Source organism: Gorilla gorilla, chromosome 5 (genome assembly GCF_029281585.2).
Source record: "Gorilla gorilla gorilla isolate KB3781 chromosome 5, NHGRI_mGorGor1-v2.1_pri, whole genome shotgun sequence".
Lineage (NCBI taxonomy): Eukaryota > Metazoa > Chordata > Mammalia > Primates > Hominidae > Gorilla > Gorilla gorilla.
In genome coordinates this window covers 167929818-167956573 of record NC_073229.2, presented here as the reverse complement: position 1 = coordinate 167956573, position 26756 = coordinate 167929818, and the positions used below count along the sequence as shown (strand labels likewise).

The window sequence follows — 26756 nt, the reverse complement described above, 5'->3', positions numbered from 1 at the left end:
TATTTTTATTGTTGTGGTGTTATTTTATATTTGTTTTAAAAAATATTTTGGGCTGGGTGTGGTGGCTTATGCCTGTAATCCTAGCATTCTGGGAGGCTGAGGTGGGCAGATCACTCTAGGTTAGGAGTTTGAGACCAGCTGGACCAACATGGTGAAACCCTGTCTCTGCTATTAATACAAAAATTAGCCAGGTATGGTGGCACATGCCTGTAATCCCAGCTACTTGGGAGGCTGACACAGGAGAATCGCTTGAACCCGGGAGGTGGAGGTTGCAGTAAGCTGAGATTGCATCACTGCACCCCAGCCTGGGTGACAGAGCGAGACTCTGTCTCAAAAAAAAAAAAAAAAAAAAAAAATTTTGGATTGTGGTCAGTTGACTCCACAGATGGGGAACCCATAGATATGGAAGGCCAACTGTAACCCTGAAAGAAAGGGGAGTTTCTCTGGCACACAAGACAGTAAGATAGGAAGAAAAGCGCACACAAGACAGTAAGATAGGAAGAAAAGCTGTGGAGCAAGTCTATGATAACAAACCTCACTCCTCCCCCATCAATTTCAGGGAAGTTTGCTGTTAAAGTTGGAGGTTATACAGTAACTTCCTGTATATTGTGACATGCTCCCAGCACACAGTACCATCATCACCGGGACTGCAGGAACAGTGGCACCAGGATGTATGGCTGTAGCTTAGGGGATCAATATTTGTTACCGGGTTAGGTAACCTGTGAAAGAAACCGAAAGGGACTGAGGGAAAAATGGTAAGATGATAGCGATCTCCTTCGGCACCAGTAAAATCAGGATTCCCATCCTAAAGTTACATCTTCTGAAAAGTCAGCTTCAATCCTATGTTATGTCTATTGTGAAACCAAAGTGTTATGTATGTGCCCACACTGACTCTCGCCAGCATCTATTCTGGGCATACAACTTCAACTAAGTCTGTTCAAGAGCAGAATAAATGATGTCTTCAGGCCCAGAAAAAAACGAAGAAAGGAACCAAAATGTAGCCCCATGGAATGATTCAGACTTCCTTGAAAGAAAAGATTTAATTTTAGAAATTCTTATTCAGCATGATTAGTTTTAGTGTTCTTGAAGGAGATAGCTGAGTTTATTATGAAATTCTAGAAATTTACAATCTTATCTAGTCATATCTTTAAAACTGTCACATTGACTATTAGGTTCTTAAAAGCCGACAAGGATGAATGTGAGAGAAGCGGAAATGTTCATAAGATGGTTTTAAGCTAAACTGTTTAAAAACATTTTTTAATTGTGATAAAATATACCTTTCATAAAATTTACCATTGTAAGCAATTTCTTTTTTTAACCAACTCAACATGGGATCACATCTTAAGCATTTTCAATTTCTAAGCTGCATTTTGTCACCTACCTTGTAAACTGTCGACTCTCTTCATGAACTTCCATTTCTGTGCTTTTAAATTCATTTAGTTCTTTCCTTATTGCTGCCTAAACAGGAAAAAAAATAGATAAACAGAACTGTTATTTAGGTCATATATTGCCCCAGTATATACAGCATCAATGAAGCAGACCTTTTTTTTTTTTTAAGAGATAGAGTCTCGCTCTGTCACCCAAGCTGGAGTGGAGTGGCGAGATCATGGCTCATTGCAGCCTCAAACTCCTGGGCTCAAGTGATCCTCCCAAATCAGCATTCCCAGTAGCTCGGATTACAGGTGTGCGCCACCATGCTCAGCTAATTTTTAAATTTTTTTTGGTAGAGACACAGTCTCAAGATGTTGCCCAGGCTGATCTCGAACTTCTAGGCTCAAGTGATCCTCTCACCTCAGTTTCTCAAAGTGCTGAGATTACAGGCATGAGCCACCATACTGAGCTTAGACATTCTTTTAAGGTGTAATAAATATAATATCATACTATAGCCAAACTAAAACCATGATAGACTTCCTTCAAGTGCCCTTGGCAAGGGGGAGTGGGAGCGGGCCTTTGCTAAACTCATCCTTGAGTCTGGTCTATGAGTCACACGCAACATCCCTCACCCACGATGACCACAAGGAAAGTGCAGGTCATGACATTTTCTGAGAAGCAATACCATTTTCCTATGGAAAGTTCTACATAGAATATTGCCCACAACAACATGGCTTTGACTAGCTGCCAGAGAGCTACAGAGAAAGCAGTTGCTTATATATTCTTTAATATTGGAAGTTTATAGAAATATAACTTATAATTTCAGCATAATCCTTAAAGCTACCCAAAGAAAATATCAAATAGAATGCATTGCTATTTAAAGAACACATAATCCGTGTCACGTAATTTTTGGTATTTGAGGGGATGCTTACGCCATTCAGACTGAAATGTTAACATTAGTTATCTGTTAACAAATAGTCGCAGGATTACAGATGGTTCGTGGTTTCAAATTTTTGCTTATTTTTATTTCCTAACTTCTCTACAAAGAATGTTTTACTCATGTTTTTAAAAAGGTGCTAATAAAAACACCCCTGTAACCTCTAGGCAAAATGGACTCTTCAGCCAAAACTAAGAATGATAAGTCACAGGGAGTGACTTCACTGGGAGATAAAAAGTCTTCTTTGTGGTTGGAAAATAATAAATTTTAGGAAAGGGAACAGACAGAAAAAAAGCCCTGAGGCCTGTCTCTGGCTCTCTCTCATAACTAACCATCATTCTGCAATACACGAGCCTTTCCCTCAACACTCCTTTCAATGCTATATTTAAGTCCGTGTCACAGATTGTCTCTTCTCCCCAGATATATTCCTCAGCCCCTGTAGTTTCTATGGAGAACCTGTGACTAGGAACTGTGACAATAATGCTTGCTACTGACTTTTGGAAATGAAGAAGCAAGCAGAGAAATATGTGTGAGCCTGAGTCCTCTGTGACATGGCTGTCCAGTTTGTCTCACTAGTCCGATCAACAGTGAGGATACTTTTGCTTACTGCAAAAAGTGATGCCTAGAACCAGAAGGAGAAAGAGTGAGGCTGCTCTATACCACTCGCCAATTAACATCTATAAAACGTTCTTCCTTGAAAGGAGGTTTTTTTTTTTTTGAGACGGAGTTTCACTCTTGTCACCCAGGCTGGAGTGCAGTGGTACGATCTTGGCTCACTGCAACCTCCGCCTCCCGGGTTCAAGTGATTCTCCTGCCTCAGCCTCCCGAGCAGCTGGGATTACATGCACGCACCACCGTGCCCGGCTAATTTTTTGTATTTTTAGTAGAGACGAGGTTTCACCGTGTTGGCCAGGCTGGTCTCAAACTCCTGACTTTGTGATCCGCCCGCCTCGGCCTCCCAAAGTGCCGGGATTACAGGCATGAGCCACCGTGCCCGGCCGAAAGGAGGTATTTTAATTTGAATAGTGGCAGAGAATCCTGTCTTGATGTTCATTTTAAATTTCTTCTCCAAATGTAAGGTTTCAGCAGAGGAAGTGACAAGCGGTCCACTTGGAGTCAGAAGACAGGGATTCTAGTCTTGGCTATGCCCTCATTAGCAGTGTGACCCTTAGTGAGTCACTTCACTCCAAATCTCAATTTTCTTATCTGGAAAACCAGGAGGAAATTCTTCACAATATCATGAGAATTAATCAAGAGCATATTTGAAAGTGCTTTGTACACTGTAGGGTCAATAAAATGTCATTATTATGAGCCTCTTGAAAAACAAATTATTCTAGTTTGTGATTGGGATTAACAATTCTTTCATTTTTATTTATGAAGAGTCCACTGGAATGGAAGAAGATAATGCCACCGAAGTTGACTTAATCATGAATAAGATAAAGTCCTTATTTGCAATAGTAGGTTGGCTACTACTGATCTAAGAGTATGGCAAAAATCAATGAAAGCATTCTGTGAGCATCAACTGAGATATGGAATTTACAAAACATTACAATTGTAAATTGTGTGCTATAGATCCATCATATTGATACAATTTATAATTCACTGATGACCATATACATATGCATAAGTGAGACAGTTTACTATTTACAGGCACATCCTACAGGCTCATCTGCAATGTGACTTTGCTATTCCCCCATCAAGAGGTGAAGTCTATCTCTCCAGCCTTGACTCTGGGTGAGTCCTGTAACCACTTTCAACAAATGCACACAGTAGAGGTGATACGTGCCAGTCTGATGTAGCCCTTAACTGGCCTGGCACCTTTTGCTTCTTGCTACTTTAAAGCCAGCTGCCATGTAAAAAAAAAGTGACTACTCTCAGAAAACCATGCTGTGAGAAACCCAAGATATAGGGAAAGCCCCTGGAGGTTAAGATGCTGGGTAGATAGAGAGAGAGAGGCCAAGGAGCAAAAGGCACCGACGGTTAGTGAAGAAGCTATCTTGGAAGTGAATTATCTAACCCAGCATCTCACCTGATGCCACAGGGATCCCAAACAAACTGCTGGGCTGAGCTCTTCCCAAATTCATAACTCAGAATTCAGAGCAAAATAAATAGCTGTTTTAAAAGCCACTAAATTCTGGGGTGGTTTGTTAAAAAGCAGTTGATAACCTGAAAACTATTCCAAGGCTTTTACCTTACAGCTGATGCAATGGATGCCTAGAGAGGTCACATGACTTGCTAGAGAGAGATGCGCATTAACCCTTTTCCTGTTTGCCCTGAGAATATTTGCCCGGCAGCACTAACGGCTGCAGTTGTTTACCTCAGGATAAGTTTGTCATGAAATATCTTGCTTTTATTTTCACAACGCTCTAGTATATCGACTTTGGAAACAAAAGACATCATTCTATTTATAGCATTATGGTTTTAGTAGCGGTATTCCCATTTACAAAATACAGTATTTCTCAATTGCTGAAAACGTTAAATCCTAGAAAACACAGCATTTCTATGTGTGATGTTAACATCATTCTCAAACAGTTGTTGGCCAAAAAATCGTTCGATGAATCTGATTTTTCCAAAATAGATGATTTTGATGTTCTATTTAGAAACAACTCCAAGAACAGTTTTTATATTTATTTATTTATTTATTTATTTATTTATTTATTTTTATTTATTTGAGACAGGGTCTCACTCTGTCATTCAGGTTGGAGTGCAGAGGCGCGATCTCAGCTCACTGCAACCTCTGCCTCCTGGGTTCAAACAATTCTCCCACCTCAGCCTCCTGAGTGGCTGGGCCTACAGGTGTGCGCCATCATGCCTGGCTAATTTTTTGTATCTTTTGTGGAGATGGATTTCGCAATGTTGGCCAGGCTGGTCTCAAACTCCTAGGCTCAAGCAATCCACCCACTTCGGCCTCCCAAAGTGCTGGAACTACAGGCGTGAGCCACTGCAATCGGCCTCTATTTTATTTTCACATTGAAAATCTGTCAGATTTGCTTCAGCCTCAAAGAGCATGTTTATGTAAAATTAAATCAGCACTGGCAGCGAGGTGCACTTTCTTTCTCTAAACAGGATGAGGGTTAAATGACAAACATGGGGCTCGTACACAAGCCTTTTAACCTCACATCCTACAGTCTTTCCATTAATATGAGCTTCTGGGCCCCTGTCATCAGGAAAATTGCTTCAGATCTGCATGTTGTGTGTGCTGGCTTACAATTAGAAATGATGAGTCAGTTATGTGAATGATGTGGCAATGGAAGTGATGTGAAATTATAAGGACTAGTTGTTTGAAAAAAATATACCAGAAAGATGTGACTACAGGCAATTAAAGAAATAGAATGCGTATTTTTAAAATTCACTGAAGATTGATCATAGTTTTATTACAAGAGCTACTTCCTCTTGGAATAAAGAGAAAGATTTCCTGAGAGAGTTTAAAACAGGAAAAAAAGTAAATCAGACACTTTAGACAAATACATGTATAATAAACTTAACTCTCTTCTTTGCAAACGAGATCAGGTTTTAGGCCTAATAATTCTTCACATATATGTAATTAGGACTGATTTTTTTTTTTTTTGAGACAGGGTCTTGTTCTGTCACCCAGGCTGGAGTGCAGGTGGTGTGATCACAGCTCATTGTAGCCTCAAATTCCAAGGCTGAAGACACCCTCCCACCTCAGCCTCCCAAGTAGCTGGGACCATAGGTGTGTGGCCACCACATCTGGCTAATTAAAAAAAAAAAATTTGTGGAGATGAGGTTTTGCTGTGTTGCCCAGGCTGGTCTTGAACTCCTGGGCTTAAGCAATCCTCCTGCCTTGGCCTACCCAAATTGTTGGGATTACAGCCATGAGCCACCACACCCAGTCTGGGACTGATTTTGTTGAAAGACATGAGATACAAAGAGCTGGGCTGAGGTTATGGGGGATCAGAGCTCCAGTGGTGCTGGGTTGTACCACCAATGGGAAGCCATTGAGCCAAAACTAGGTATTTCTAGAGTAGAAACAACAACAACAACAAAGCTCTATGAGATAGCAACTGAGACCAAATATGTAGTCATTTTGGCATCATGAGAATTATAGAGAGGAAAAAGGAAACAAAAATGTCTGAAACTAAGTTTAAAATTGGCCAGTGGTGAGTGGTAACAGGTCTGCTTCATCAGTCCCAGTCAGCTCAGGGGTTATGCCAGGAAGAAGCAACAGGTGATTTGTTGAAAATGCAGACCCTGGAGTGGACCTCCAGTAAACTCCAACAGACCTGCAGCTGAGGGGCCTATCTGTCAGAAGGAAAATGAGCAAACAGAAAGGAATAGTATCAACATCAACAAAAAGGACATCCACACCCAAACCCCATCTGTAGGTCACCAACATCAAAGACCAAAGGTAAATAAAACCACAAAGATGGGGAGAAACCAAGGCAGAAAGGCTGAAAATTTCAAAAACCAGAATGCCTCTTCTCCTCCAAAGGATCACAACTCCTTGCCAGCAAGGGAACAAAACTGGACGGAGAATGAGTTTGATGAGTTGACAGAGTAGGCTTCAGAAGGTCAGTAATAACAAACTTCTCCGAGCTAAAGGAGCATGATCTAACCCATTTCAAGGCAGCTAAAAACGTTGAAAAAAGGTTAGACGAATGGCTAACTAGAATAACCAGTGTAGAGAAGAGCTTAAATGACCTGATGGAGCTGAAAACTACAGTACGAGAACTCTGTGAAGCATACACAAGCCTCAATAGCCACTTTGATCAAGCAGAAGAAAGTATATCAGTGATTGAAGATCAAATTAATGAAATAAAGTGAGAAGACAAGATTAGAGAATAAAGAGTGAAAAGAAACGAACAAACCCTCCAATAAATATGAGACTATGTGAAAAGACCAAATCTACGTTTGATTGGTGTACCTGAAAGTGATGGGGAGAATAGAACCAAGCTGAAAAACATTCTTCAGGATATTATCCAGGAGAACTTCCCCAACCTAGCAAGAGAGGCCAACATTCAAATTCAGGAAATACAGAGAATACACTACAGAGATACTCCCCGAGAAGAGCAACCCCAAGACACATAACTGTCAGATTCACGAAGGTTGAAATGAAGGAAAAAATGTTAAGGGCAGCCAGAGAGAAAGGTTGGGTTACCCACAAAGGGAAGCCATCAGACTAACAGTGGATCTCTCTGCAGATACCCTACCAGCCAGAAGAGAGTGGGGGTCAATATTCAACATTCTTAAAGAAAAGAATTTTCAACCCAAAATTTCATATCCAGCTGAACTAAGCTTCATAAATGAAGGAGAAATAAAATCCTTTCCACACAAGCAAATGCTGAGAGATTTTGTCATCACCAGGCCTGCCTTACAAGAGCTCCTGAAGGAAGCACTAAACATGGAAAGGAACAACCAGTACCAGCCACTGCAAAAACATGCCAAATTGTAAAGACCACCGATGCTAGGAAGAAACTGCATCAACTAACGGGCAAAATAACCAGCTAACATCATAATGACAGGATCAAATTCAAACATAACAATATTAACCTTAAATGTAAATGGGCTAAATGACCCCATTAAAAGACACAGACTGGCAAATTGGATAAAGAGTCTAGACCCATCAGTGTGCTGTATCCAGGAGACCCATCTCACATGCAAAGACACACATAGGCTCAAAATAAAGGGATGGGCCGGGTGCAGTGGCTCACACCTGTAATCCCAGCACTTTGGGAGGCCGAGGCGGGCAGATCACGAAGTCAGGAGATCGAGACCATCCTGGCTAACACAGTGAAACCCCGTCTCTACTAAAAATACAAAAAATTAACTGGGCATGGTGGCGGGCACCTGTAGTCCCAGCTACTCAGGAGGCTGAGGCAGGAGAATGGGGTGAACCTGGGAGGTGGAGCTTGCTGTGAGTGGAGATTGCACCACTGCACTCCAGCCTGGGCAACAGAGCCAGACTCGGTCTCAAAAAAATAAAAAATAAAAAAAATAAAGGGATGGAGGAAGACCTACCAAGCAAATAGAAAGTAACAAAATAGCAGGGGTTGCAATCCTGGTCTCTGATAAAACAGACTTTAAACCAACAAAGATAAAAAGAGACAAAGAAGGCCATTACATAATGGTGAAGGGATCAATTCAACAAAAAGAGTTAACTATCCTAAATATATATGCATCCAGTACAGGAGCACCAGACTCATAAAGCAAGTTCTTAGAGACTTACAAAGAAACTTAGACTCCCACACAATAATAATGGGAGACTTTAACACCCCACTGTCAATATTGGACAGATCAATAAGACAGAAAGTTAACAATGATATCCAGGACTTGAACTCAGCTCTGGACTAAATGGAACTAATAGACATCTACAGTATTCTCCACCCCAAATCAACAGAATATACATTCTCCTTAGCACCACATTGCACTTATTCTAAAATTGACAACATAATTGGAAGTAAAACACTCCTCAGCAAATGTAAACGAACAGAAATCAAACTGTCTCTCAGACCACAGTGCAATAAAATTAGAACTCAGGATTAAGAATCTCACTCAAAACCGCACAGCTACATGGAAACTGAACAACCTGCTCCTGAATGACTACTCGATAAATAATGAAATGAAGGCAGAAATAAAGATGTTCTTTGAAACCAATGAGAACAGAGACACAATGTACCAGAATCTCTGGGACACAGCTAAAGCAGTGTGTAGAGGGAAACTTATAGCATTAAATGCCCACAAGAGAAAGCAAGAGAGATCTAAAATCGACACCCTAACATCATAATTAAAAGAACTGGAGAAGCAAGAACAAACACATTCAAAAGCTAGCAGAAGGCAAGAAATAACTAAGATCAGAGCAGAACTGAAGGAGATAGAGACACAAAAAACCCTTCAAAAAATCAATGAATCCAGGAACTGGCTTTTTGAAAAGATTAACAAAATAGATAGACTGCCAGCAAGACTAATAAAGAAGAAAAGAGAGAAGAATCAAATAGACACAATAAAAAATGATAAAGGGGATATCACTACTGATCCCACAGAAACACAAACTACCATCAGAGGATACTATAAAAACCTCTACACAAATAAACTAGAAAATCTAGAAGAAATGGATAAATTCCTGGACACATACACCCTCCCAAGACTAAACCAGGAAGAAGTTGAATCTCTGAATAGACCAAAACAAGTTCTGAAATTGAGGCAATAATTAATAGCCTACCAACCAAAAAGAGTCCAGGACCAGACGGATTCACAGCCAAATTCTACCAGAAGTACAAAGAGGAGCTGGTACCATTCCTTCTGAAACTATCCCAATCAACAGAAAAAGAGGGAATCCTCCCTAACTCATTTTATGAGGCCAGCATCATCCTGATACCAAAGCCTGGCAGAGACACAACAAAAAGAGAGAATTTTAGGCCAATATCCTTAATGAACATCAGTGCAAAAATCCTCAGTAAAATACTGGCAAACCCAATCCAGCAGAACATCAAAAAGCTGATCCACCATGATCAAGTCGGCTTCATCCCTGCAATGCAAGGCTGGTTCAACATACACAAATCAATAAACGTAATCCATCACATAAACAGAACCAATGACAAAAACCACATGATTATCTCAATAGATGCAGAAAAGGCCTTCGACAAAATTCAACAGCCTTTCATGCTAAACTAGGTATCGATGGAACGTATCTCAAAATAATAAGAGCTGTTTATGACAAACCCACAGACAATATCATACTGAATGGACAAACACTGGAAGCATTCCCTTTGAAAACTGGCACAAGACAAGGATGACCTCTCTCACCACTCCTATTCAACATAGTGTTGGAAGTTCTGGCCAGGGCAATCAGGCAAGAGAAAGCAATAAAAGGTATTCAAATAGGAAGAGGGGAAGTCAAATTATCTTTGTTTGCAGATGACATGACTGTATATTTGGAAAACCCCATCGTCTCAGCCCAAAATCTCCTTAAGCTGATAAGCAACTTCAGCAAAGTCTCAGGATACAAAATCGATGTGCAAAAATCACAAGCATTCCTATACATCAATAACAGACAAACAGAGAGCCAAATCATGAGTGAACTCCCATTCACAATTGCTACAAAGAGAATAAAATATGTAGGAACACAACTTACAAGGGATATGAAGGACCTCTTCAAGGAGAACTACAAACCACTGCTGAAGGAAATAAGAGAGGACACAAACAAATGGAAAAACATTCCATGCTCATGGATAGGAAGAATCAATGTCGTGAAAATGGCCTTACTGCCCAAAGTAATTTACAGATTCAATGCTATCCCCATCCAGCTACCACTGACTTTCTTCACAGAATTGGAAAAAACTACTTTAAACCTCATATGGAACCAAAAAAGAGCTCGCATATCCAAGACAATCCTGGGCAAGAAGGACAAAGCTGGAGGCATCTTGCTACCTGACTACAAACTTTACAAGGCTACAGTAACCAAAACAGCATGGTACTGGTGCCAAAACAGATACACAGACTGATGGAACAGAACGGAGAAATAACACCACACATCTACCACCTGATCTTTGACAAACCTGACACATACAAGCGATGGGGAAGATTCCCTATTTAATAAACGGTGTTGGGAAAACTGGCTGGCCATATGCAGAAAACTGGAACTGGACCCCTTCCTTACACCTTATACAAAAATCAACTCAAGATGGATCAAAGACTTAAACGTAAGACCTAGGACCATAAAAATCCTAGAAGAAAACCTGGGCAATACCATTCAGGACATAGGCATGGGCAAAGACTTCATGTCTAAAACGCCAAAAGCAAACGGCAACAAAAGCCAAAATTGACAAACGGGGATCTAATTAAACTGAAGAGTTTCTGCACAGCAAAAGAAATTATCATCAGAGTGAAGAGGCAACCTACAGAATGGGAGAAAATTTTTGCAATCTATTCATCTGACAAAGGGCTAATATCCAGAATCTACAAAGAACTTAAACAAATTTACAAGAAAAAAGCAAACAACCCCATCAAAAAATGGGCTAAGGATATGAACAGAAACTTCTCAAATGAAGACATTTATGCAGCCAACAGACATATGAAAAGATGCTCATCATCACTGGTCATGAGAGAAATGCAAATCAAAACCAGAATGAGATACCATCTCATGCCAGTTAGAATGGCGATCATTTAAAAGTCAGGAAACAACAGATGCTGGAGAGGTTGTGGAAAAATAGGAATGCTTTTACACTGTTAGCGGGAGTGTAAATTAGTTCAACCATTTGGAAGACAGTGTGGCGATTCCTCAAGGATCTAGAACTAGAAATACCATTTGACCCAGCAATTCCATTACTGGATGTATACCCAAAGGATTAGAAATCATTCTACAGTAAAGACACATGCACATGTATGTTTACTGAGGCACTATTCACAATAGCAAAGACATGGAACCAACCCATATGTCCATCAGTGATAGACTGGATTAAGAAAATGTGGCACATATACACCATGGAACACTATGCAGCCATAAAAAAGGATGAGTTGATGTCCTTTGCAGGGACACGGATGAAGCTGGAAACCATCATTCTCAGCAAACTATCACAAGATCAGAAAACCAAACACCGCATGTTCTCGCTCATAAGTGGGAGTTGAACAATAAGAACACATGGACACAGGGAGGGGAACATCACACACTGGGGCCTGTAGGAGGTGGGGGACTAGGGGAGGGATAATATTAGGAGAAATACCTAATGTAGGTGATGGGTTGATGGGTGCAGCAAACCACCATGGCACGTGTATACCTATGTAACAAACCTACACGTTCTGCACATGTAACCCAGAACTTAAAGTATAATTAAAAGAAAGAAAGAAAGAAAGAAAGAAAATGCAGACCTTGCTGCCTTCTCAAATAGCATGAGCTGTGGGGCCAGAATTAACTAGAATTGCCATTTTGATATCCTTTATTTCTTGGATAAAATTATGATGGGATGTGGAGAGGATTTCTGGACTACTCATCAATCAAGTTCAATGCCACAGGGAGGCAAGTGTACTCCCTTCTGCTGCTAGGGCATCAACGAACAGGGCAAAGAATAGCTTAGGGAGAACAAAAATCTCAGGCTTTCTTAGGACCTGTTTAGACACTGTGTTCCCGGAAAGACAGTTTGTCTTATTCAACTTTATATCCCCAGTATCTAGGACGATACCTAATATATTGTAAGGGTTTTAATAAGTGATTACTGAGTGACCTGTTGGACAAAAGCACATCTCATCTGAAAAAATTCTACACTCTCTTTCACTGGATAATTTTAGACTAGATCGTAAACTCAGGAATCAATGGTGAAAATATCACCAATGGGGAACAAAGCTTGGCTTCTCATCCCTGACCATGAGTATAATATTGGTAATAGCTACCATTTATTGACAAGCAGGAATTCTAGAGATATTCTACCTAATTCTCAAGATAGATATAATTGGCTTTATTTTACTAGTTAAGTAAACCTAGGTTAAATGACTCGGCCAAGGTCAAACAACTACTAAGTGGCCAAGTCAAGGATCAATCCATCCTAGAAGTGCCCAGTTCTAAAGCCTGCCCCTCTCTCCTCCATGGAGCTTCCAAGTTCTACTCTAAGGAGATGGTTACTGGCAGGCAAGCGTAGGTCTTCAGGCCAATTCAATGGCCTTCTCTGACCTCACCTGTCTGCCACTGAAGGGCCAGCTCGTCTATCTACCTCAGTGCAGGAAACCAGGCCATCTCTATTTTACTGTATATATATCTGTTTCTAGTGCTCTAAGTACATATATTCTAAAACTGAAAATTTTATTTTGTTTATTTTTGTTTTAGAGACAGGGTCTCATTCTGTTGCCCAGGCTGCAGTGCAGTGGCACAATCACAGCTCACTGCAGTCTTGAACTCCCAGACTCAAGGGATCCTCCTGCCTCAGCCTCCCAAGTAGCTAGGAATACATGGGTGTGCCACCACACCTGGCTAATTTTTTTAGTTTTTGTAGAGAGAGAGTCTTGCTATGTTGCTCAGGCTGGTCTTTAACTCCTGGCCTCAAGTGACCCTCCCACCTTGGCCTCCCAAAGTGCTGACATTACAAGTGTGAGTCATTGTGCCCCGACCTGAAAATTTTATTTTAAAGGTGAATAAAGCTCAATCAAGTTCACAATTAATAAGGCATTTCTCCCACCACTTCTCTTTTCCAACATGAGCCGTTTAACCAGACTACCAGATTCCGGAGTTTCCCCACCACAACCAGCAAGGGCCTTCCTCCTTCACAGAAAGGAGAGGCATTGATTAATTATTGACTGATTGGCTACTACTCTTTAAAATGCAAGGTGGTAGCTTAATGGGGCTAAGAAAATGGCACTAAGATAAGAGAAAGAAAAAAGATGTCTCCTTTAGGCTGAAAGGAAGCTCATTTTTTGTTTGTTTGTTTGTTTGTTTGTTTGTTTGGTTTGGTTCAGTTTTTGAGATGGAGTCTCGCTTTGTCACCCAGGCTGGAGTGCAGTGGCATAATCTTAGCTCACTGCAACTTCTGCCTCCTGGGTTCAAGTGATTCTCCTGCTTCAGTCTCCCAAGCAGCTGGGACTACAGGCAGGAGCCACCATGCACAGCTAATTTTTGTATTTTTGGTAGAGATGGGGTTTCACCATGTTGGTCAGGCTGGTCTTGAACTCCGGACCTCAAGTGATCCACCCAACTCACCCTCTCAAAGCGCTTGGATTACAGGTATGAGCCACTGCACCTGGCCTCATTGTTTATTTTTAAAAGCAGAGGTGGAAATATTTACTTTGAATAGTTTTTAAAAATGGGATATAGAGTTCAAAAGTTAAAAATAAAACTCATTTTTAAACATAATAGTTAAATTATAATTTTTACATGAATAAACTTAATACAATATTTTAAATCTGATCTAAATATATATATAATAAATAATATATTATAAAATGTTTTAACGTAAAAAGCAACAAAAACCAGAAATGCTTGTTAATAATGGTGACTAGCATGTGTCATTTTCATTCTAAAATAAAATATACACTAAGACCATTGATAGTCTTAGGATCTCTGGGCAATAATATTGTACTATTTCATCACACTTATCTTTTAACAACTAGAGGGAACAATTTTTTTCAGTGTTAGGTAGTAAATGGTATTTTTAGAAATTATTAAAAGTACCGTGCATTAAAGTGGTTCTTTTTTTATTTTTGCATTTTTGAATATTCAGATATGGCCCAATGAATATTCATCACTTGTGTATATACAATATACTACACATAAACATCTTAAATTGCTGCATTTTTCTATTTTTTATCTTTAAAAAGTGTACCATATTATTTATTTATTTATTTATTTTGAGATAAGGTCTGGCTCTGTTGCCCAGGCTGGAGTGCAGTGGCATGGCTCACTGCAGCCTCCTGCTCCTGGGCTTAAGCAATTCTCCCACCTCAGCCTCCCGAGTAGCTGGGACTACAGGTATGCGCCACCACACCTGGCTAATTTTTTGTATTTTTTAGTAGAGGCAGAGTTTCACCACATTGCTCAGGCTGGTCTCAAACTCCTGAGCTCAAGAAATCTTGAGCTCAAGAAACCTTGAGCTCAAGAAACCTCGGCCTCCCAAAGTGCTAGGATTACAGGCATGAGCCACCACGCCTGGCCAATATTTTTTCTATTTAAAAGAAATTCTACCTGTTAATTTTCTTCCAGAGAAACACACACATACACAATAAAAATCCACTTCTAAAAATGCTGCTTTTTAGACTTTAAAAAGCCTCAGGAGAAATGTGAGAGATACTGTCAGAGGGAGAAAATGAGGCCCATGTGTGAGGAGAGAGGGGCGGTGGCTGTGCTCTGGGGCTCAGATCTGCAAGGGAGATGTCAAAGTCATATGCCTTCAAAGCACTCATGAACAGAAACAAAGCCTGTGGCAGAAAACCTGGTCATGTACCTTTCCCCTGCAACCTAGAAGTCCAGAACAAAATCCCATTTTTGTTTCAACATAAAATTAAAAAAAAAAAAAATCCTCTCTGTTACAGCTAGAGATGAATGAGCTTTACCTTCCAACAAAAGAACAAGAGTTAAAAAGAACTGTTTCTAGGGTTTGGACAATTTAGTTTCCACATGAGGGTGGTTAGTCATTTAGACTCTCCCTGCTTGCATACTTGGCAACTGCAGTGATCTTTACTTATTTATCTGGCCCTACCTGCCTTTCTGAAGTTTTGCATTTGAATAATAAGATAGCTGGGAATGGTGGGTGTGGAAAATTGTATTTTCCAAATTTGGCCACAATTGTGATCTTGCCACTCCCCTGTCAAGAAGTGGAGCTAATTAACTCCCCATTCCTTGAAGCTTGAGCTGGTCTTATGATTTGCCTGTTACTAATAGAACATAGTGGAAGTGAGGCTGGATGCCTTCCAAAGCCAGATCAGGAAAGGCCATATAGCTTTTACCTGGTTCTCTTGGGACATTTGCTGGGCCACCAAGTAAGAAGACTGATGACTCGGGCCACCATGCTGAAGAGGCCATGTATAGGTAGTTTGGCAGACTAGGAGCCAGAATTGAGCCCAGTCTCTAAGCCTTCCCTACCAAGACACCAGACATGTTAGAGAGGTTATCTTGGAGCCTCCAAAGTAGCCTATTTGTCAGCTGAATAACACTGAGTGACCTTAGTCAACCTCATGAAGAGCAGAAGAATCACCTAGCTGAGCCTCCAAAGTAGCCTATTTGTCAGCTGAATAACACTGAGTGACCTTAGTCAACCTCATGAAGAGCAGAAGAATCACCTAGCTGAGCCCTGACTAAATCCCCAACCTACAAAATCTGTAAGATATAAAATAGTTGCTGTTTTCAATCACTAAGTTTTGGGGAAGGTCACTGCACAGAAACAGTGACTAGAGCAGGGTCAACTAGGAGCCACTAAAATGAGAGGTGAATGACCACAACTGAAAGGAAAGGAGGATGGAAGAAACCTTGCACCAAGTTCATAATGCAGTACTATTTCTGGCAAAATGGCATACCAGATGCCTTGACTAACTCTTCTATTGAAAAACAATTAAAATGCTAAACATTGCATCTAAAAACTGCTTTAAATGTACTAAACAGCTGGGAAAAGAATAAAAAATACTTTGACGAGAATGAGTAAAAGAAGATCATGGCCAGAGAAATAAGGTAAGTGAGAAATGAAACTGGCTTTGACCTTGAGGGCACTTGTGTTAAATCTAGTGAATTTGAGCAGGCATCTTTATGATTTGGTGAAATACAGAAGACACACAAAACCCACTCAGGTCTAATAAATAATTCTCTCTCCATAAATTGGGGACCAAATGGCATACCCTCAGTGTAAGGCTAAGCTAGAATATCTGACCCTCAAAGGGCAAACAAAAAATTGCAAGCTGGTGCTTAGTAAGTAAGGGGATAGGCAGGGAGGGATGAAATGTACCCTGAAAATTTGAAGCCATGAGCTAAACATCACAGAGGTTTGCCGCTTCAATTCATAGTACTAAGGTAGTATAAAATAACTCATTTTGACAATCCAGTTTAAAAATTATATCTTTAAATATAACAAAGTTTCATCAAGAAAATGTATGCATTCTAAACATATATATCTAATGACACACCTCACAATAAATGAAGCAAAATTAACAGAATTATAAGGAGAAGTAAAAAAAAAATCCACATAGTGGGAGATTTAACATGTCTTGTTTGTTACCTGATGGATCAAACTGACAAAAAAGTAACTAAGGCTACAGAAATCTGAATAGAACTAGCAAGACTGATCTTACAGGAAAATTTGCACACCCTCAAACCATAGAACACATATTGTTTTCAAGGACACGTGAGACATTTATAATTACTAAAAATCCCAATATGAAGGCCACATCCCAGACCAATGAGATCAGCATCTCTGGAGATGGGACCCAGACATCCACATTCTTAAAGATCTATAGGTGATTCCAATTTGTAGCCAAGGTTGCAAATCACTGACACACAGAGTCATTTCTAACCTTCAGTGCTTGTATCAGAAAGTAAGGAAGGATGAAAATTAATGATCTGGAGAGTCTATCTTAGGTTAGAACAGAATAGCCAATAAAGCCCAAAAAATGAGGAGGAAGAAGAGAAAAGAACAAATAATGACATAGAAAACAAACATATAATACAGATGACCAAGCAAACTGAAAGCATATCTTATACCTTCCCCCAAAAAACAACTCCAGGTAAACAAAAAAGTTAAATGTGAAAAGCAAAATTATAAACAATTTAGAAGACAGTATATGAGAATATATCTATCATTTTGGCATGCAAAGAATTTTTAAAACCAGGAACAAAATCACAAGCCATAAAGAAAAAGGTTGATAAATTCAACTGTATTAAGTTTAAGAATCTTGTTGGCCGGGCGCCATGGCTCACGCCTGTAATCCCAGCACTTTGGGAGGCCGAGGCGGGCAGATCACAATGTCAGGAGATCGAGACCATCCTGGCTAACACGCTGAAACCCCGTCTCTACTAAAAATATTTTTTAAAAAATAGCTGGGCGTGGTGGCGGGCGCCTGTAGTCCCAGCCACTTGGGAGGCTGAAGCAGGAGAATGGCGTGAACACAGGAGGTGGAGCGTGCAGTGAGCTGAGATCGAGCCACAGCACTCCAGCCTGGGCGACAGAGCGAGACTCCGTCTCAAAAAAAAAAAAAAAAGAATCTTATTAAATCAATATTTGCAACATACATAACTGGAATATATGAAGAACTCCTATGAATCAGAAAGAATTGACAACCCAAAAGAAAATGGGCAAAAGGCACTTCGGTGCAGTGGTATCCAAATGCCCAATAGGCATATGAAAATATGTTCAATCTCATTCATAATGAACGAGAGGCAAAGTAAAAGCACAATGAGATACGACTTCTTAGCTTCCTCAGCCTGTGCTCTCCCTCCGTCCTCAAGGGTCTGCTCCTTGCCTCTTTCACATAAGTACTGACCTGCTACTCCAGTGATTTTTCCCACGCTATCAGTTACTGACTTTTCCGCCTGTATGTTCAACCTCTCCCTTTCTTTTGACCCCTTCACCACATAAAAAATTGTTCAAGTATTTCCCATAAATTAAAAAAAAATCACTCCCTTGATACTGTATCTCATTTTCCAAATTTACGCACCCAAGCTTATTAACAACCTTCACAATCACCAGCCATACGTTGAACAACTGCCTCATCATACTTCAGAGCCCAAATTCTCAGGATTGTGTTTATCCTCGTTGTCTCCACCACAGGCTTCCACCCATCAGGCCACCAGAATGCTCCCTCTCACCATGTCACTGCACACATGTGGCCGTCCGTCCTCCCTGACACAGTCCTTCCAAGCTGCTGTGCTACCAGCTTCTCCTCTTTCCCCACTTCACAGACATCTCTTCTCAATATTCTTCTGCTGCTTCTTCCTAAAACATCCCTGGAGTGCTTTTCTCAGCCTCCTTCTCTTCTATTCTTGTTCTGAACATTCTTCCTTTGTGATCTTATTCCTTCTTACTTTTCATTTCTACTTATGAGCTAAGGATTTCTGAATCTGTATCTCCAGTATGTGCTTGATGCATAGCAGGTATTTTAAATAACGAAGCTTCCTATTAAAAAGGGTCAGCACAGAGCATGATTAAATGCCTAGTTTTAGCATTAAGATGTGGCATGTTTAAGCAAAAGTACTTATGATTAAAACAAAAAGTGGGTATAGCACGAGTTTATTCAATACCAGATTTTGCTAAGAGATAAAAATTAGAACAATTTAAAAACAAATGGTTGGCACGAATCTTTGCCTATGGAACAAGGGTACTAATAAGATAAAAGTCTTTCTACATTGATAGAACCCACTGTATATTTCATTTTTCAGGAATTGTGTGCAATGATTTAGATTAGGGGTTGGTAAGCCTGACCTGCAGGCCAAATTTGGCCCACCATCTGTTTCGGTAGATAAAGTTTTATTGGAGCATATACATATCCATTCAATTACACATTGTCTGTGGCTGTTTTCATGCTACAATGGCAGAACTGGGCAGTTGCAACAAAGATTGTATGGCCCACATAGCCTAAACTATTTGCTGTCTTGTCATTTCTATTAAAAGTGTGCCAGTCTCGACGAAGATTAAACCTTTCTATTAACATATCCCTTTAAAATGATAAGTTGTATAAGTTATATTTTCTAAGAGTAAGGATAAATCCTGGATGTGAGAAAGCCCTCCTCATCCAGGTATGAAAGCAGGTAGGTTATATGGTAAATAACTACTTTTCTCTGAGACTTAGTTGAAAGAACTACATTGATATCACTAAATGTATCACTTAAGTGGCTTAAATAATCAGAGGCAGAAAACCGTTGTAATATTTGGTAAGATCTCGTCCCCTGGGATGACTTAAGTCGGGGGGATGTGGATATTGGAGCTTCCAGAAAAGCAATACAATCAACACAAAATCCACTGGGATTCTTGCCTTGTCTGCAGGTGTTAACCTGGCCCAGGGCTTGTCTGCTCGGCGGTCATAGTCAGGAGAATCCGTGACTTCTACATACTCGTTAAATCGCAGGATCCTTCGAGCTTGTAGCTCTGCCACTGTGGGTCTCAGGCTGAGCTGCAGGAGGACAAGGAAAAAGGCAGAGTTCAGTAAACCACTTACAGCCTCATGGTGGCAAGTTTTCTATAGAGAACACTTCAAAGTTATGGTTAAATAAGGTCACTTTCAGGCATCAAAAAAAAAAAAAAAAAAAGGCAACAGCATCTTGGGAATTTCTAATGAGAGCTAGAAAGCCATGTGCCCTAATTTTTGAGACTATAAAAAAATCATCGTTTTAGATAGGTCACAGTCTTTGGCAACCACCTGCATTATGCTATTTTCCCCAACTTGCCTGGCACTGTGATAAAGGTCTATCATCCCTGACGCAAGGAACATGCAATGCGCAGACACAATAGTAACCCAGATACAGAATGGCTGGTTTGGTGATTGAATTATCAAGGCAAAAGCCATGGAATTTTTAGAAATGGGAATAAAAACCTGTTCCTATAATATTAAGCCCATACACTCAGAAATGTACAAAGTTATGACATAGAAAGGGTCCAATAAAGGGTGCGCCTACAGCACAGCTGTCCTTAAGATATTCATAATAAGGACAAGACCCCAATCGGACACATGCCCTTGGCCAGAAAAACCAATGTACAGGAATGGGGAGGGGAGAGTTGATGGAGAACTGTACTTCCTTGAGGCCATCACTGCTTAAAATCAACTCCAACCTTTAAGATACTTCTAACAACTTCGGTTCCTCCTTGTGGTGTTTGTCAAATTCACATTTGTAATTATATTGATTTTCTTTCTGGGTCCTTTCTCAAACCAAAGAATAAGACTCTGACAGGTGAAAGAAAGCTGGCCCCCTGGTACAGGCATTATCTACTCTCTGCTACGGAGGTTCACTCCCATTTTGGTCTTTCTTAGTTGGGTGGTATCACAGTTATTTCCAGAGAGGTAGACTTAGACCTCTATTGTAGCCATAGGGCCCATTTTCATATATTTCCTCTCTTATATATACTCTGTATACAGCCAGACTACCCATCATCTAAGTGGTCCTCTCCAGAGATATCGCTTATTTTTTTTTTTATTTAAACAGAGTAGGGGGGGGGGGTCTCTCTATGTTGCTCAGGCTGGTCTTGAACTCTTGGGCTCAAGCGATTCTCCCATCTCAGCCTCCCAAAGTGCTGGGGTTACAGGCATAAGCCACAACACCTGTCCAGAGATATTCCTTATTTTGCACTGGGTCTACATTCTGTAGTCATTAACAGCCCTTTCCTGGGCCTCAGTTTCCTTCTGAACTAAGCCAATACTGTAATATTCAAAGCACTTGAGGACTTTTAGAAGGCCTAGGCCCATACCCTGAGCCCACTGGAGCAGGGATGTGCCAACTATGGCTCCCTCTATCTTCATAGAGCCCTGGTAGGCAATGGACAAGAGAGAGAATAATCTAAGTGATCTGCTATAGTCTAGTTGCTGTCCAATCTATATTGCTAGCTTCTTGCTGCCACTTTGGGGCAGGTGGAAATAAGGAGGTAGAGAAGCCCTTGCTCCTAAGAACTGGCTAGAAGGAAAGTGACCAATGGCAATATAGGTTAGAAATTCTCCATCCAGTCTTGTCCTCAGGACTGTCCCAGTCATGGGGTAGCTACCAGTGCTACGGGCTGACCTGCACCTACGGCATGGAGCTATGTATGGTGGAGGCAAGTGGGTGCAGAGGGTAAGGGCTGGCACTGCTGCCTCATGGAGGGGCCCAGCTGGATTGAGAAAGATGATTTGTATCACAAGACTGTGCCCAGGGCAATAAGGAGGGGTGATTGATTGTCTACAGATGGTAACTTAAGGGCCATTGAAAACTAGAGTCATCCCTAGAAATTGAGTCAATAAAGTCTTTCAGTTTGATCATTATTTGACATTTATGAGCTTTGAGAAAAAAAAATGATATGGTTTGGCGGTGTCCTCACCCAAATCTCAGCTTGAATTGTATCTCCAGAATTCCCACATGTTGTGGGAGGGACCCAGGGGGAGGTAACTGAATCATGGGGGCTGGTCTTTCCCATGCTATTCTCGTGATAGTGAATGAGTCTCATGAGATCTGATGGGTTATCAAGGGTTTCTGCTTTTGCTTTCTCCTCATTTTATCTTGCTGCCACAATGTAAGAAATGCCTTTTGCCTCCTGTCAGGATTCTGAGGCCTCCCCAGCCATGTGGAACTGTAAGTCCAATTAAACCTCTTTTTCTTCCCAGTCTAGGGTATGCCTTTATCAGCAGCATGGAAACAGACTAATACAGTAAGTTGGTACCAGGAGTGGGGTGTTCCTGAAAAGATACCCAAAAATGTGGAATCAACTTTGGAACTGGGTAACAGGCAGATGTTGGAACAGTTTGGAAGGCTCAGAAGAAGATAGGAAAAGGTGGGAAAGTTTGGAACTTCCTAGAGACTTGTTAAATGGCTTTGACAAAAATGCTGATAGCAATATGGACAACAAGGTCCAGGCTGAGGTGGTCTCAGAAGGAGATAAGGAACTTGTTGGGAACTGGAGCAAAGGTGACTCTTATTATGTTTTAGCAAAAAGAATGGTGGCATTTTGCCCCTGCCCTAGAGATTTGTGGAACTTTGAACTTGAGAGAGATGATTTAGGGTATCTGGCAGAAGAAATTTCTAAGCAGCAAAGCATTCAAAAGGTGACTTGGGTGCTGTTAAAAGCATCCCATTTTAAAAGGGAAACAGAGCATAAAAGTTCAGAAAATTTGCAGCCTGAGGATGCAGCAGAAAAGAACCCATTTTTTGAGGAGAAATTCAAGCTGGCTGCAGAAATTTGCCTAAGTAGCAAGGAGGCTAATGTTAATCCTCAAGACCATGGGGAAAATGTCTCCAGGCCATGTCAGAGACCTTCATGACAGCTCCTCCCATCACAGCCCTGAAGGCCCAGGAGGGAAAAGTGGTTTTGTGGGCAGGGCCCAGGGTCCCTGTGCTGTGTGCAGCCTAGGGACTTGGTGCCCTGTGCCCCAGCCACTCCAGCTGTAGCTGAAAGGGGCAAATGTAGAACTTGGGCTGTGGCTTCAGACTGTGGAAGCCCCAAGCCTTGGCAGCTTCCATATGGTGTTGAGCTTGTGGGTGAACAGAAGTCAGAAACTGAGGTTTGGGAACCTCTGTCTAGATGCCCAGGCCAAAGTATGCCATGGGCAGGGTTGGGTGGTGGGGTGGGGCTCATGGAGAACCTCTGCTAGGGCAGTGCAGAAGGGAAATGTGGGGTTGGAACCCCCACACAGAGTCCCTACTGGGGCACTGCCTAGTGGAGCTGTGCAAAGAGGGTCACTGTCCTCCAGAACCCAGAATGGTAGATCCACCAACAGCATGCACCATGTGTCTAGAAAAGCTGCAGACACTCAACACTAGCCTGTGAAAGCAGCCAAGAGGGAGGCTGTACCCTGCAAAGCCACAGAGGTGGAGCTGCCCAAGACCATGGGAACCCACCTCTTGCATCAGTGTGACCTGGATGTGAGACCTGGATTCAAAGGAGATAATTTTGGACCTTTAAAATTTGGCTGCCCCACTGGATTTCAGACTTGCCATGGGCCCTGCAACCCCTTTGTTTTGGCCAATATCTCCCATTTGGAACAGCTAGCTGTATTTACCCAATGCCTGTACCCCCATTTTATCTAGGAAGTAACTAGCTTGCTTTTGATTTTACAGGCTCATGGGTGGAAGGGATTTGCCTTGTCTCAGATGAGACTTTGGACTGTGGACTTTTGGGTTAATGCCGAAATGAGTTAAGACTTTGGGGGACTGTTGGGAAGGCATGATTGGTTTTGAAATGTGAGGACGTGAGATTTGGAGGGGCCAGGGGCAGAATGATATGGTTTGGCTGTGTCCCCACCCAAATCTCAACTTGAATTGTATCTCCCAGAATTCCCATGTGTTGTGGGAGGGACCCAGGAGGAGGTAATTGAATCATGGGGCTCGGTCTTTCCCATTCTATTCTTGTGATAGTCAAAAAGTCTCACAAGATCTGATGTGTTTATCAGGGGTTTCCAGTTTTGCTTCCTCCTCATTTTCTTTTGCCGCCACCATGTTAGAAGAGCCTTTTGCCTCCCACCATGATTCTGAGGCCTCCCCAACCATGTGGAACTATAAGTCCAATTAAATCTCTTTTTCTTCCCAGTCTCAGGTGTGTCTTTATCAGCAGTGTGAAAATGTTTTCCTTGAAAAACAGAACCAGACACTTTCAACATAGTCCCATAGCTTTTCTGTGGGAATGAAGCATTGCCTCCATCTGCCTTGGAATGCTTTTGTTGAACACTCCCCGGCCAGCCCACAAAAATGTGGGTCAGGTCACACTTCATGTAGATGTCACATTTTAGTCACTTTATCCATTTTTAGGTGCATAAGGTATGCCTGAAGAATGATTAGAAGGATTTATAATGAAATATAAACTCTGATGGTGCTTGATTTTTCCAAAGGCTATTACTTTTTTTAACACAGAAAAAAGTGATGGCCCTAACATCAGATTTATATATTCATAAATAAGTGGCAACAATTGTCTGAGTTTGGGAGGTAAGACATTTGTCAATCTGGGTAGCACTGTAGCAGGCAGGCTGGATGATCAAGTTCACTTAATAAATTACTTACCCAGCTGTGATGTGGAGTAGTGGGAAATCCTCAGGAGTAACAAATTACTTACTTGTTTAATATTTCCAACACTAAATGGAAAGTGTGAGCATTTTAAGAAATAATTTTTATCATAATTAAAAACTTTTTTCACTTCTTTTTTTCTTTTTTCTTTTTTCATTGTTCTAATCAAGTGAGATTAATTTTCAATTAATTCTTTTTTTTTGAAACAAGGTCTCACTATGTTGTCCAGGCTGGTCTTGACCTCCTGGGCTCAAGCAATCCTCTTGCCTCAGCTTCCAAGTAGCTGGGACTACAGGTGCGTGCCATTGCACCTGACTCAAAACAATTTTTTAAAATGGAAATACATGCATTGAAATGTTAATAATGGCTGTCTCTGAATGAAAGACATGATTTTATTTTTTTCTTTTTTTGTGTCTTTAAAAATTTTCACACAGAGTACATATTTTCATAGAGTAAATGCAATTTAAAACCCTTGTTAATTATTCAAAATTAGCACAACATGCAATTAGAAACATCATTCATAGCATGTGCATTATATTGATTTGTTTTATTTTATTTTATTTCATTTTTTTGAGACAGGGTCTCATTCTGTCTCCCAGCCTGGAGTGCAGTGGCACGATATCAGGTCACAGCAACCTCTGCCTCCCGGGCTGAAGCAATCTTCCCACCTCAGCCTCCTGAGTAGCTGGAACTACAGGCATGTGCCACCATGCCGGCTAATTTTTTTATTTTTTGTAGAGATAGGGTTTCACCATGTTGCCCAGGCTTGTGATTTTGATGTCTATGATTATAGACTAATAGGAATAATTATTTCTAAACATCTGATTTACACATACAGAGAGGATTAGTATTTTTTTAAAAAAGTATATCTCAAAACACATATGCTCATTAATAGTCATGATTTCATTACCTTTCTGCTGAGTCTGCGTTTAAGTTCCATTTTTGCTTCTTGTTCCTCTTCTTCATTCTTTTCTGTTTATTAAAGGAGGAAAGTCATGATGACAGTTACTACAGATGATTTCATATTCAGAAAAGTGTATCAGGCCACAATCATGTGACTCTAACAAATAATGATCAAACACACCACCAACATTGTTAAAAAGTTGTCAAAATATTTTGTAGGAAGGTTGATCATCTTATACACACACACACATACACACACACACACACACATGCTTTTTTTGTAGGACTGGTTTGCTTTACTAATTTTAAACGTTTTTGCTTCCTGATGTCTTGTTGTATTCTTAAAAAAACCACAGGAGTGCCCATATTCTAATGAAAGCCCTCTATTGCTGATCATTTCATGGGCTTATAAGCAGAATTTACCAGAATTCAGATAAAAATTTACTTCTGGATCTGGCCTTCATGTGAAAATCTGAGACATATTAAAAGAGCAAATTAGAACCATCCGATGCATGTCTGAGCTGCTGATTTCCACTCAAATCCAACCAAAATATTTGATTTGTCTTCCTTGGTTTCCATAGAAGCAGAATGTAAGCATTTCCTTGGACTTTGCTTTCAAACCAGAATGTTCTAAATGAGGTTATGATGTACTCTGGGTGGAAATTATTTATTTTCTTGTGACTTTGCCTTTCCAAAGTCTTCTCGTTCTCTAGTGATTCACCAAGTAGTACGATTTTATGCTGCCCAACAGATGGGATTTAAAGAAACATGTCCAAAATTTTTAAAGAAATAAACACCCCTTCAGGTTTTGCTGGTTGTTGCTTACTTGAGGAACTTCTCTCTGTTGCTTCCTTTAGCTGATCATCTGTTTGATCAGTGAGCATACATTTTGCTTCTTGGATACTGATGCTTATGAAAGATTATGTTTTAGAAAGTGCTATTATGAACTCTTTTGAAGGAAAATAACACCGTATAAAGGCTTGACCAAAAGGTTGAAAAAGGAAAACTTCTTCTATTTGTTTATTTATTTTTATTTTTATTTTATTTTTTGAAACGGAGTCTCGCTCTGTCACCCAGGCTAGAGTGCAGTGGCGCGATCTTGGCTCACCGCAACCTCCGCTTCCCGGGTTCAATTAAAAAAAATTTTCTTAATCCATGACAGGTATGAAATATATTTATTGTATAATTCAAATAGACTTCTTACAACTAAGACTATTTTTACTGTGAATAACATATCAGTATTCAATATTTACAACACCTGTATTTGTTAGTTGAACAGGCTAAATTCTCTATCAGTTTTCCTTCTCTGAACAGGGAAGTTTCTATGTTCTTCTGAAATAATAACTTTAATGCATAAGAAAGAAGGTGATTAGACAAAGAGTGGACATAAACTGTAATCATCCACAAGATAAGAAACAATCAGTTAATATCCTTTCATTTTGTGCCAGTCAA

General features: G+C 40.5%; 1 protein-coding gene across 6 annotated transcripts in view; it reads right to left on the bottom strand.

Moving 5' to 3' along the window:
• Nucleotides 1-26756, bottom strand: part of PHACTR2 (phosphatase and actin regulator 2) — a 292400-nt gene that overhangs the window by 22299 nt on the left and 243345 nt on the right. For all 6 annotated transcript variants that reach the window (XM_055391372.1, XM_055391371.2, XM_019029804.3 and 3 more), the window contains 3 exons: nt 25312-25373; nt 19700-19837; nt 1382-1458 (listed from right to left, as the gene is read on the bottom strand). In XM_055391372.1, coding sequence (XP_055247347.1) covers nt 1382-1458; nt 19700-19837; nt 25312-25373 — 277 coding nt within the window. The remainder of the gene's footprint in view (nt 1-1381; nt 1459-19699; nt 19838-25311; nt 25374-26756) is intronic.